This window comes from Myiozetetes cayanensis, unplaced genomic scaffold (genome assembly GCF_022539395.1).
Source record: "Myiozetetes cayanensis isolate MyiCay16 unplaced genomic scaffold, myiCay2020 scf2-11, whole genome shotgun sequence".
Lineage (NCBI taxonomy): Eukaryota > Metazoa > Chordata > Aves > Passeriformes > Tyrannidae > Myiozetetes > Myiozetetes cayanensis.
Genome location: NW_026087411.1, coordinates 1,305,162 through 1,317,695, shown reverse-complemented (window position 1 = coordinate 1,317,695; position 12,534 = coordinate 1,305,162). Strand labels below are relative to the sequence as shown.

At 48.3% G+C, this 12,534-nt stretch overlaps 1 protein-coding gene across 3 annotated transcripts in view; it reads left to right on the top strand.

Moving 5' to 3' along the window:
- The window catches only part of RTN4 (reticulon 4), a 38,380-nt gene that overhangs the window by 11,821 nt on the left and 14,025 nt on the right, over positions 1 to 12,534 (top strand). The window contains exons 2-3 of one of the 3 annotated variants that reach the window (XM_050316982.1): positions 417 to 473; positions 1,240 to 3,678. The exons of 1 other annotated variant lie outside the window; for it this stretch is intronic. In XM_050316982.1, coding sequence (XP_050172939.1) covers positions 417 to 473; positions 1,240 to 3,678 — 2,496 coding nt within the window. Of the gene's footprint in view, positions 1 to 416; positions 474 to 1,239; positions 3,679 to 9,714; positions 9,901 to 12,534 lie in introns of those variants that run through there. One more of the 3 variants, XM_050316984.1, reaches the window with a different exon arrangement.

Below are 12,534 nucleotides of genomic sequence, written 5' to 3'. Positions count from 1 at the left end.
CCCCTGGCACAGGAGCTGGGGGACAGTGTGGCACTGCCAGGCCAGGGGAGCTGGGGGACAGTGTGGCACTGCCAGGCCAGGGGAGCTGGGGGAGGACAGTGTGGCACTGCCGGGGCAGGGGGAACTGCTCCGTCCTGTGGGAGTGTGTGGGATGCAAACAGAGTGCCTGCTGTGGGGTGTGTGACCCTACTGTGGAGTGTCTGGTCACTGGCTTGGAGGGTGAGGTGCCCCAGGAGGATCCCTGGAGGAATGGGGGTGTTGTCTCTCCCACGTCACCCAGCCCAGGTGGTGTCCCCTGGTTCTCTGTGGGTGTTGGCTCTGGATCTCTGTGGTTTCCTGGGAACTGACTGCTTGTGTGCTCTCTCCCCTCTTCAGCCTGCCCTTCATTCTGCTGAGGTTATTTGTTTGTTTTTCAGATGAGACCCTTTTTGCTCTTCCTGCTACACCTGCGCCTCTGATGCCCTCCTCTGCAGGCAAGTTCTCTCTGCTCCCCTTTGTCTGACCCCTCCTGCATTTCTGAGCTCATTAACCCTTTCCCTTTAGTCTGCCTTGACTGAAAGTCAGCACGGGTCCAAGAATAGCCTCAGGTTTGACTTTACACTCGATCTATTCCAGATTTTAATAAACATTCATTTCTTGACATGGCAAACTGTTGGATAAACAAGATACAACCATCTGTGAATTCTTGGACCCTTGATTGTAGGAGAGAAGTCAATACTGTTGACAGGTTAACACGTAGAGCGTAGTTGCTTTACTGCTGTAGCAGAAAGATTTAATCCACAGTAACTTTCTGCAGTATTTCTAGAAGTCAAATCTGTACCTGTAGTATTTATGTAGTGGGTTCTGTTTGGTACGGTGTCCCCCAAATTCCCATTTAAAAGAAGTGTCAGAAAAGCCTTTGCTGGCACACGTATGTTTGTGGCCAAGCACACACAGGTCCCCTCTCTCTGTCTCACTTGCCACCCTCCCACTCTGACTTTGTTAATATTGCCCTCTGTACTTGTCTGGCACCTTCAGCTTTACTGAGATCTTTGTGCTCCATAAAGTTGCTGCTTCTCCAGCCTCCTCTGCTAGCAGTGAAATAGAGTAGCTCTAGCTGGGACTGTGTATTCCTGGCTCCTAAGTACCCATGGTAGAACTTGGAAGAGCCTCTAAATAACTAAAATCATATGAAGCTGTCTTGAAAGTTTGCTTTGACTTAAGAGCACTTGCATTCTCTAACTTTCCTTTCTGTCACAGCCAAAGGTCAGGACTTGCAGGAGCAGCCAGGTAGCACTAAGTCGCTCGGGCAAGAGGATTTCACTGCAGTCCCGCTTGGTCCTGCTCCTTCTCTCTCCTCCTTCTCTCCTCTCTCAGCTGAGCCCTTTAAAGAGCACACAGCCTTTGGTACGCTCTCAGATGGATTACCTGCAAGAGGCACTGACGAGCAGAGTGCAAGGGAGGTTTATAAGGAACCACTGAAAAATGCCAGGAACCCCTTCCTTGCAGAGGGAAATGACAAAGACATTTCAGAGATGAAACACTCGGAACCCCCATTTGCTAAAGCAGAAGCAGCCATTTTCTCTCCTGCTAAAGAAGAAACACAGCTAGAGGGCCCTAAAGAATTACCTAACCTGGAGAAAATGCCTGCACAGCCTCTGAAAATGTCTCCAGAAAGTCCCCAAGACTTGTTTGAGAGAAAGGGGCAAGATCTGTTCTATAGCAAAGACATGTCTGCAGGTGGTGATCACCGTGAGAAAGGGCTGTTGAAGGAAGACCCTCTTAAGAGGGAAGAATATGCAGATTTCAAACCATATGAGCCAATATGGGAACTAAAAGGTGCTAGTCATGGACTGAGCAGCTTGAGGGAGGATGTTGGAAGTAAGATAGATGCCAAACCGCAGAGCAGTTTGGATGAGAAGTATGGCGTGGGGAAGCTGAATGTGCCGAAGGATTACGAAAGCGAGGGCAGTGCTGAAGATCCCTCCTTCCCAAGTACCCCAGAAGCTGTGAAAGAACCTTCGCAGACTTACATCACTTGTACTAAATTTGACTCCTCTCCGAGTCCTGATGGTAACAAAGGCAAGTCTCTGTCTCCACTGGAGGAAGGCGCTTCAGAAAATAGAACCGATGACGAGAAAAAAATTGCAGAAATGAAGGCTCAGCCCAGCCCAGAACAAGGTAATTTTAGCGCTGGAGCAGTTGGCAGGCGGGAAGGGCAGGGGGCTGACTCTGCCAGGGCAGAGAGCGGGGCAGCAGTGCCCCCTGACAGCACAGCCAGCATGCCCGAGGGGCTCACCCCTGACCTGGTGCAGGAGGCCTACGAGAGCGAAATGCACGACGCGGCGGGGACTAAACTGGCTTACGAGCCCAAGATTGACTTGGTTCAGACCTCCGAGTCGGCACAGGAGACCCTGAAACCCGTGGCACAAATCTGCCCCTCCTTCGAAGGGGTGGAGGCCGCTCCCTCTCCGGTGTTGCCAGACATTGTGATGGAGGCCCCGCTGGGCGCTGGGGCTGCTGGGGCAGAGGCGTCTGCTGTGCAGCTGGAAGCTTCCCCCTTAGAAACCTTCATCCCCACGGCCCAGTACGAGAGCGTCAAAGGAGAGGCTGAGAAACCCCCCGTGTACCAGGAGGCAGGGAATGTAGCTCTGACACAGCCCCAGGAAGCTAAGGAGGCACTAGCATTTAAACAGCCCGCTCCTGAGAGCAACACCTCTCCGGAAGATCTGGAGACTCCCTATATATCCATTGCGTGTGACCTGATCAAGGGAACAAAGGTCCCCGGTGACGCTGCTGCTCTGTCCTTTGCAGAGTACTCGAAGGCACCCGTAGCGGAATGCACCCCTCAGGATGTGCCTGAGCACCAGGAACTGGAGGGCAAACTGTCCCCCCAGTTTGGAAAATCCGAGCTGTTCAGCAGCCAGGCCATAGCTGACTTTGCTGAGGAAGCCAGTGAGGATCCATCCCTCATGCAAACAAGTAGATCCACTGAGAGCATTGCGAGTGATGAGGAACACGAGGAACCACTGGTGGGTTCAGCGGCTGCTGCGGGCAAGCCTTACCTGGAGTCATTCCAACCCCAACTGGACTCTTCCAAAAATGTTGCTGCTCTGCCATCTGAGCCAATACCTACAAAAGCAGCCAAGGCAGAGAAGATTCCTCTTCAGATGGAAGAGCTGGATGCTTTGGCTTATTCAGCTGATGTGTCTGTTGCTATGGAACCAAAAACAGGAGATGACAAAGCTCTCTCACCCATGGACTCTTCCCCAGTCTCAGTGGAAGATGACTTTGTGATGTTGGCTCATCCTCAAACCTCTCCTGAATTCATGGCAGAAGCCGCTGACACAGAAGGAGTGCACAAAGATGAAGAGATCAGTAAGGTGACCCAAGGTGAGAAGAGGCAGCTGCCTTGCCCAGAGCTGCCCTGTGACCTGTCTGTGAAGAATGTAGAAGTAAAAACCAAGGAAGATACCAATGCCTTGAAAAAGTCCTTGGAGGCTGTGGACAGAGAAGTGCCTGAAGTACCCACCATGTCCTTACCGGCCACAGATACCTCACCTTCACCTGCTGACAAAGAGATAGTCAGTGTAGGAAAACCAGGAGCTGTTGAGAAGGAAGCTGAGAAAGAACCTGCTTCTCTTAAAGAAAAGAAAAAACCTCCTGCTGTATTTTCAGCCAAGCTGACTAAATCTTCAGGTAATCTGTGTATGCTGTCTTGCAGTTTGCTAATCTGCATAATTCTGTAGCTGAACTTAAGCATGTCATAACTTGCTCTTTTTAAGTGGCTTTCTGTGAACTTCTCTCTGCAGGCCGAGGGTGACAGACACCATTAGTGCCTGCACTTGGACCTTTTCCATATGCTGATTGCTGTAGTGCCTTTTTTCTGTTTATCAGGGATGGACTCGCTGTCTCCAGTTCTCTCCTTGGGTTCTCCTGCTCGTGGTGTGTCGATGCAGAAATGAGCCCCACTGGCACTGGCGACCCCCCAGACTCTCTGTCTGGGACAGTAAGCCATGGATGGTGTTTGCAGCGTGCACCTCATTGGAAAGGGGCATTTCTTCCTTTGCTTTAACAGTTTAGACATCAGACTTAGGAAAATAACCCTTCTGCTCCTGTCTGTGCCTGGAACCTGGCCCAGAGCCTGTGCATCTGCACACTGCGGCCTGGCCAGTGGTTTAAAACAAGTGCTGCACAGGAGGGAGCTTAACATTCAGGTTACCAGAAAAGTGGCCATTAAGAACTTGAGTATCCTGCAGACACTAAAATTGGTTTATACACGGCACAGGTATTAATTTCCATTTCTCTTTCAGGTCAGGCTTGCACTTAGTTGTGGTTAATTCTTCTTAGGTGCAGTTACAGTAGCAGGAAGTGGAAGGAAGAATAAGACCATTGTCATGTTACAGTTTGTTCTCTGCACTGAACACTTAGGGAAGATCCAGCCCTTGTAGACCAGAGGAGAGCTTTGGTTTTGGGTATCTCAGCACTGCTGCCACTTAAGCACTGACCAGAAGCATTCACACTAAAAACCAGCTCCTGTTTAGTGCTCTAAACAGAAACCCAGGGCTTAGTTTGACTCAGCAGCAGTGGTGTATTTGTGCAGCAGCTGCAGTCTGCAGTTGATAAAATAGCCATGGAACATCCTGAGGTGGAAGGGAAGAACAGGTATGTCAAGGAGAACGTGAGTGTTGATGCAAATGAAATAGGGTTTGGAAATTAAGGTGCAAAATGTTGTATTTCTGTTGACTGTTGCATGATAGCTGCCGTTTCTCCTGTCTCAGCTCTTCAAGGCACACAGGTAGGCAGAAAGGAGAGTTTTCCTTTTCCCTTGGGTTGGAATTTCACTGATACCTGCACTGCTGAAACACTGTGTGTGTTCTGCAAAGTCTCCTCTCCTTTCCCTCTGCCTTCCAGCAGATCATACTGTCTGGAGAGCAGCTGCTGTGGATCTGGGGCTTCATGTCAGGGGTTAATTGCTTAGAGCTCAGACTACTTTAATGAAACCAAGCCAGACAAACCAAACCACTACCCTTATTACAGAGCTTCTGTGTGAGTTGTTGTAACGGGAGACCTTTAGCCATGACACGGGGCAGACTGGGGGTGGCCAGGCACTGCCTGGGGATGGAGACTCCTCCTTGGGGCCTGAGGAGGACACAGCTGCTGCTCTGCTGACTGTGGGGAGCCAGAGGAGCTGCACAGACCCATCTGTGAGCGCAGGAGAGGGTTGAGTGTCCTTTTCCCATCCAGTGGCCCAGTGCTGGGACACAAACGTGGCAGTGTTGGTGTGAGCTGGGCTGGGGAACTACAGTCTGCCAGTGTTGTGTTTGCTCTAAAGCAGCTGCAGCTTTCATTTGAGACATGCTGTGTTGTTTGGGAAGACATTCTTTCTGTATTCTGAAGGAACACTTGGTTAAAGCTGAAGAGCTGAGAATACCAGCTCAAAAAGGGGCCTTTTCTTCTAGATTTTTCTCCACACTGCTGTTTGCTTTTCCACTCACTGCTGCTGTATTCCAGAATACAGGACTGGGCCTCTGAGACAACATCAACTGTGTGCTTTGATCCCATCCTGCTTAGGCACAATTTCAGTGTCACTGAAGAACTAACAGGTTCATCAATAGGCCAAGTGCATCTGTGCATGTGTTTGACCTCCTGAGTTCACCTTTATTGTGTGGGGTTTTTTCCTGTCTTCCCATTAGTGGAACTGCAATAGATTTTACTGGGCCTTAAGACTTCTGGAATTGAGGTGGTGGGACTGTGTGACTGTTGTTAATTATTCTGAACTGCCTTAATGGTGCACTTAAGCTCAAGGATCTTTAGTACTTGCTTAACAGTGCTATTTTTCGGAAACTAACCTAAATGCCAGTGTGCTGTGAGTTCCCCCAGCCCCAGGGCACTGCAGGCAGCTAACAGGACTCTAAAAAGGCTGCAGGTACTTTTTAAACTTGACCATTCCAGTGAAGCAAATGTAAAGCTTTGAAGAGCCTCTGGCAGAAGGAGTTTGTTGAGTGCTGCCTGGCACAGCCTTGGGTAACCTGTTTTATGGGCTGTGACCACGGGGACCTGGCACTTCAGAGGTTTAAGGAATAAACAACGCCAAAAAAGCCCAATAAATTCAGAACTGTAGTTAACTATAAAGAAACCCCTCTCCTTGTAACAACTGTAACACTTTCAAGGGCAAACACCCCCCTGCAAGCCCAGCAGTTCCTGCAGTCCTGGATACAGTGATACTTTTTTAAACTTGTATTTCTCAGGACCTGCTGTAGTTGGCTCTGAGCTGCTTCACTGTGTCCCTCCGCAGAGCTCACAGTGGCCCTTTCTGAGCTCCATCGACGTGGGTTCAGGTGTGAGTTGAGAGCAGGTGGGTGTTGCTGTTGGTTCTTCAGCTGGTGCTGAAGGTGTGAGAGCAGGACAGGGCAGGGACCGAGCAGTCGTGGGTTAGCCCAGCTCCTGGCAGAGGGCTGGAATGCCACCTAGTGTTTGTCACTGAGCTGCAGGCGTGCCTTGGACACGAGGGAATCCATCCTGGGTGGAGAAACTGAAATGAACTGGGCAGTCTGAGACTGTAAAACTGAATATACACATTACATATCCCAGCCCTTCTGTTGCACAGACTTTAATCTCTGATAGAGAGCATTCCTTATCCCAAAGAGGCTGGAAAACCATGCTTTCCAAAGAACTGGTTTGGATTGAAGGGATGTGGAAGAATTTACAGTGTTGATATTTATATTACTGGATTACGGACTCCAAACCTCTGACCATAACAAAGCTGTGTTCTGAAATGTAGATTGGCAGTTTATATTCTCAGTGTGTTCTTGTTGAGATGACAGTAATGTTTGGAAATAATGGTGAGATCTTTGCTCTCAGGGCACTTGGTTTCTCAGGACACCTGTGTTTCAGGCTGGGTTTGACCATCAGGCGTTCCCATTAAGTCTAACTGATTTATTTCCTTTCCTTACAGGCACTCAGGAATGCAGCTAATCACTAATATTTTATATTTCCTGCATTTTCCCTAGGGGGCATATGCAAAGGTGACATCCAAATGGGAAATGTGCTTTGAGGGGGTGTTTCCAACACTGAATCTTTCCTTTTTGCTCCCAAAACACTGGGGCAGAAATGAACTATTTCCTGTGATGCTGGAACAGCAAACCAGGTCATTGCAGTTGTGTGGAGCATAAAGGACATTAGAAATTCTGCCTGACACCAGCACATTTGGGTCATTTCTGTTACTTTGTGTCTGTGGTGACTTAAATGGAGCCACTCAATGGATGGGAAGTGTTTTGTTTAGGGTTTTTTGTTGTTTTTTGCTGGAGGAAAAATACCTTGGAACACCTGGAGTTTCTTCCAGAAGAAGATTGGTAAAATGCCATTTAATTCAGTGTAAAGTTTTGATTTAATTTAATCTCATTGTATTCTTTGATTCCTTGCTTGTTCATGTTGTCTTTTATGCAACCAACTAAATAATAGTAAGTGGAGACGTCCATTCCAGAGTGAACTTCCAGAGTAGGAGGAATGAGGAAAAAACAAAGCCATGAGAGAGGTTTTTCTGAAGGAGAGACATAGACTTAGAGCTCTCAGGGCCCCTGTTGAGAGACAAAGCCTTGTGTGGCTGAGGCTGCTGGCAGAGCAAGGCCTGTGGAATTCCCTGCAGAGCAGCACTATGGACAAAATGGAGTGTTTGGGTAAGTGTCCCTTTCCCAGAGACGTGGATAGACAGCAGCATGGAGTGGGAGCACAAGGAGGTGGGATCCCAAGTGCCCCCCTGGGGGAGGCAGAAATGCTGGGGTCAGTCCCCCTGCCCAGGGTGATTCAGTGTCTGGGTGGGGAGTGAGTCCTGTACTCAGCCCTGCCTCGAGCTGCCCCTTGGAACAAGGGCTGTTCCCTGGAACGTGTTCAGAATTGATTGTGTCCCAGATGTCTGGCTGAGCTGATAAAAGCACCTCTTAAAGGTAAAGCAGCCTGGTAGCTGGGCAGTTTCTTGTGTAAATGGCATGGAGTTTCCCTGCTGGAGCACCACCATTCCTCCTGCCGTTCAACAGTGTCAGAGCCCAGTTCATGTGTAGGACAGGGTCCCATCCTGCCCCCAATAAGAGCTGTGAGATGTGGATTTCCCTTGGGATTGCTTGCCTGGAGTGCTGAGGGTGAACAGAGAGGAGGATCTGGAGGCAGGGAGGGTTCCTGTGGGGGAGCGAGTGGATCACACGGGAATGGTGTCCCTGCTGTGCCTGCTGTCACTCTGCTGTGGCCACCACAAAATGTCTGCTTGGCCAAGGTTGCATAATTGCACTATTTGAAGTGTGTGGTAGAAAGAGTAGGAAGTTAAGAGGCTTTAGTTGTGTATCCTTACAAATTTCACCATTAGTGAGAAGACCTTTGAAAGCATCATATTTGTGTCTTAATTTAGTGACAGTGCAAGTGCAGAAGGAGACCCACAGATTTGAATGGTTTCCAGTTCAACTCTAAGACAAGCAGATTTTCAGACCTGTTTTGTCCTTTTCTTTGTGCAGTGCATCTTTTCCCATTTGCTTGCACTGTGATGGTTGAATGTAAACTCCCCAGGTCCCTCCTGTGGCACATGTTTGGATTTACCTGTTGGAACTGTGACTGAAATGCACATCTTTGCAGAAGTTAAAAACAGATGTAACTGGTCTTGCTGTTGAAGGAGGCCTTACATTTACGTAGCAGTTGAAGTAAAAAACAGGGCTTTGGGGTAAATCTGTAGTGATCTTTCTCAGTGTAAGATATTCTAATGAAAAGTAAAACTGTCTGTTTAAGGTCTGAATTAGGATCTCTGGCCCACCTGGTCTACAGTATTTTTCTGGAAATGTGGGAATGCCCTTTTCCAGTTCTTTGGAAAACGGTGTATCAAATTTTCAGGAGGTGTTGGAGCAGTTCTGGGGAGGTTTTGCATTTTGCTGTCAGTCCCAGATCTTAAGAAGAGACTCCAAACTGGTTTTTTTTTCAGCAGGGGTGGAAAGAAAATGGTAGCACGATTCTCACAGCTCTTCTCTTTCAGACGTGGTTTCTAGTCCATTCTTGTGCAGTATGTTACTTTCTACATGCTGTGAGTGTAAACTTTCAGGTTCCTGTTTTTAACACTGAATAGTCAGGTCAGCACCTGCCAACAGGGAATGCTGATGGAAAAGAAAAAAGGGGAAGGTACTTGCTTGGAGGAATTAGGTTAAGGACTGGTTAACTTCTTCTGCAGCCTCCATTGAGATGAATAAATACGGCTGAGCAGTTCATAATGCCTGGAGACACCGGCAAACAGAGCGATTGTGTCCTGCGTGAGCCTCTTGCCTCTGTTGCTGGGTTCCCCTGGCAGCTCCCGGTGGGAAGGCAGAGGTGTGCTGGCCTGCCGGGCGGGCAGCCCTTTGTTTAAAGCAGCGAGGGGAAGCCAAGCATACATGTGGGAGCTTTATAAACGCCTTCCACAGTTAGAAAAGCCATACATCTGGGAGCTTTGTAAACGCCTTGCCCGCTGTTTGAAAAGCGAGCTATTTAAAGCCCGTCTGGTGCCTACTTTTAGCCGCGCTGCGAAAGCCGCTTAGGGCGGTCGGTTGGGCTTTGTTGGGGCCGGGCGAGCCCCGCTGGCCGGCCCTGCCATGCTCCGGAGCCCCTGTGCCGGCAGCAGCAGCGGCAGCGCCCGGGGCCGGCAGCGCCGAGCCGGGGCCGGGGCGGCGCTGGGGCCGCGGCAGCCGCTGCCAGCACTGCGTCAGCTCCACACCCCGTCAGCTGACCCGCTCCTGCAGCACCAGTGCAGCACCACTGCAGACTGCCGGGGAAGCCCATGAGTCCCACCCTGCCTGGAGGTTCCTTCTCCCGCAGCTCTGCCCTTGGAATGCATAATTGATAACCCCAGCTGGAGGGCACATCGTGAGCCTGGAGAGATGGACAGTCAGCCGAGCAGCTGGAAGGATAAGGGTATTTATTCTTTCCCCTTTTTTTCCCCCTGATTTTCCGGGTGGTTTGTAGCAGAGGGGGTTTGTAGCACGCACTTGATTGTGCAGTGGATCAAAGATGGGAGATCTCAGTGCTTATGTTCAGAATTGCAAAAGCTGTGGGTTAAAATGGGTAAAAATGAGCGGTGCAGAAGAATCAATAATTTATGTAGGTGAAGCAGCTCGTGTGACACTGCAGATCTTTTCCAGCCCCACAGAGCATTTTAATGAACAGCTTGTTTGGGAGCGTGTGGCACAAACACCGGCACAGTCCCACTTTAGTGCCTGTGCCTTGGAAATTTCTAGATTATTAATAATTTATCAATACTAGCCATTAACTGAAAAAACCCACCGTGTCTGCAGGTCGTGCTTTAATTTTTTTTGCGAGGAGAAATCGCCTGCAGACTTGGGGGGGGGGTTCTGTTCAAGATACCCTGTTTGAAATCTACCCTTAATCACGTCTGCTTTGGATTTTTCATAAGTCTGTTGAATTGTAGGTAAAACTGTGCCTGATATGTCAGGATTTACAGCCCTAATATCGAATTGTTTGAGGTAAATAAGTAGCTAACCTTAAATTAGTGTGGTGCTGACCTTTGTTCCTGCAAGCACCAATGGGAGATCTCCAGTGTAAATCTCTGTGGATCATTACATTAGTGCTCAGTGTGTTAGAGTTTAAGCCTTATTTGAATACATAATCTTCATACTTTATCAACAGGACAAGCTTCAAAAAAATTTAATCATCTCTGGATCCTTAAATATCTTTTTAAAGGGGCCTGTCGTGCTTGGTGCTTATGAACTTCTCTTTTTTTATTACTATTTTTCAAAATCTGGGGTTTTCCCACTTGGACAGAAATTCGGGCTGGAATCCATAGAATGCTCTAGCAGTACCTAAATACGTAGCAAAAAAAGCCCTGCAGGTGAAAACACTTGGCCTCTGCAAAATAAGCTTCTCAAAGTTTCACCTTTCATTAAGGGGCTGTAAAATATTAAGCAAAAATATTCTGTTTAGTAATATGTTGTTGTGTGTAAGTATTTTAAATGGTGAATGTTTTATACATCAGGCCTGAAATTCTTGGGGTTGGGAAGGAAAGAAGGGAAAGGGGAACAAAAAGAAAGGGGTGAGGTCAGAAGGTTTGTGTAGAAACTGAAAGGCAGGTTCCCTTTGGGTGCTGAGGGCCAGTTTTCAGCTTTCAGGATTCTTTCCATCCAGCCAAGCAGGGTTGGTGTTCTGTCCCTCAGTGCCGCTGAGAGCAGACATTTCCAACCCTGGAATTTGAATCCTTGGCAATCACGGAGTCTTGTTTTGGTTCAGAAGCCATGAACGCCCATCCTGAGCGCAGCAGCCTTTGGGGGATGCACTGCCCAGGCCCTGCCCTGTCCTGGGGGTGTTTGTGCTGGTCAAACTGCTACCAGCAGCCTTTGAAACCCCCTCCTTGTTTTCACGTCCCCTTAGGTGGGGGAAGCTGCTTTCGTGCCTGCTTCTCCCTCCAAGGAAGCCCCCACAGCCCTGAAGTTTAATTCTGATTTAACTTGTCCAGATGAGGCCTGAAGGAAAATGGAAGCAGACAGGAGGGTTTTGGGGGAAGGAGAAGAGCCTGGTTCCTGTGCTGCTGCAGCTGCTAAAGCCTGGCTTAGCGTGTTGGTTTGTTTAGAACAAGATGAAGACGCCGTGTTTCGTGTTCCTTCTTCCTTGGTCAGGCTCCAGTGGCATGAAAAATGATGGGTAAAGTTCAGGGACGGATTGCACTACTTGTGGTGCCCCAAAATAAATATAGAAGCAAATATTGCAACACGTTCCTTGCCGTACTAAAAAATGATTTTAAAAAAATAATTAAATCTAAGACCAGAGAAGAGCGAAAACTGCGCTTCACAGTTGGACTTTGCAGCTGAAGCATGACTTTCTAATGAACATAATCCTAAATTTAGATGTTGATAGGTGTGCTGTAGTTGAGGAACCAGCATAGTGCAAGTGGTACAACCTGTGGTATTGATTAATACCTGTGGTATTGATCATCTAGATAGGCAGCATGAAATAAGTGTACCCTGGGGGTGGCATGACTTTTATTTTTAGCTCTTTTCAAGACAGGCCCTATGGAGTACTTGGCACTAAACCGTAGCATTTATTTATTTATTTTTAAATTATTTCAATGAATTGTCAGGTTTTATTGGCTGACTACTCCTAATGGTAGGATGAGCACTACAGCTGTACTTCCAGACTACCCCAGGATTCATATTTTTTAAGTAATGTGCTGAAAATCTGTCTGAATTCTGCTTCAGCTCAGATAAATGATGGCAGAAGGTGCACAGGCCTGTGCAGCCCTGGATACTTTTATTTTTTCTTGTGAATAATCCGGGCTTTGGACTGATTGTCCCGGTTGGTACTTTGTGCCCACACGCACGAGTATGTGGTTAAGAAAAAGTGAAAGAAAAGCGCCTCTTTGGCTTGTTAGGAACGGTTAGATAATATTTGGGGTTGCTTTTTGAGAATCTGGTAGCGCTGGGCTGCGAAATCTGTATTTTCTTGTTGGGGATTTGGGGCCGAGTGTGCGTGATGCAGCCTTGTTTGGTGACCTTTGGGATGCATCCCGCTGGACGTGCTGCTCCCTGGGGATGTCTG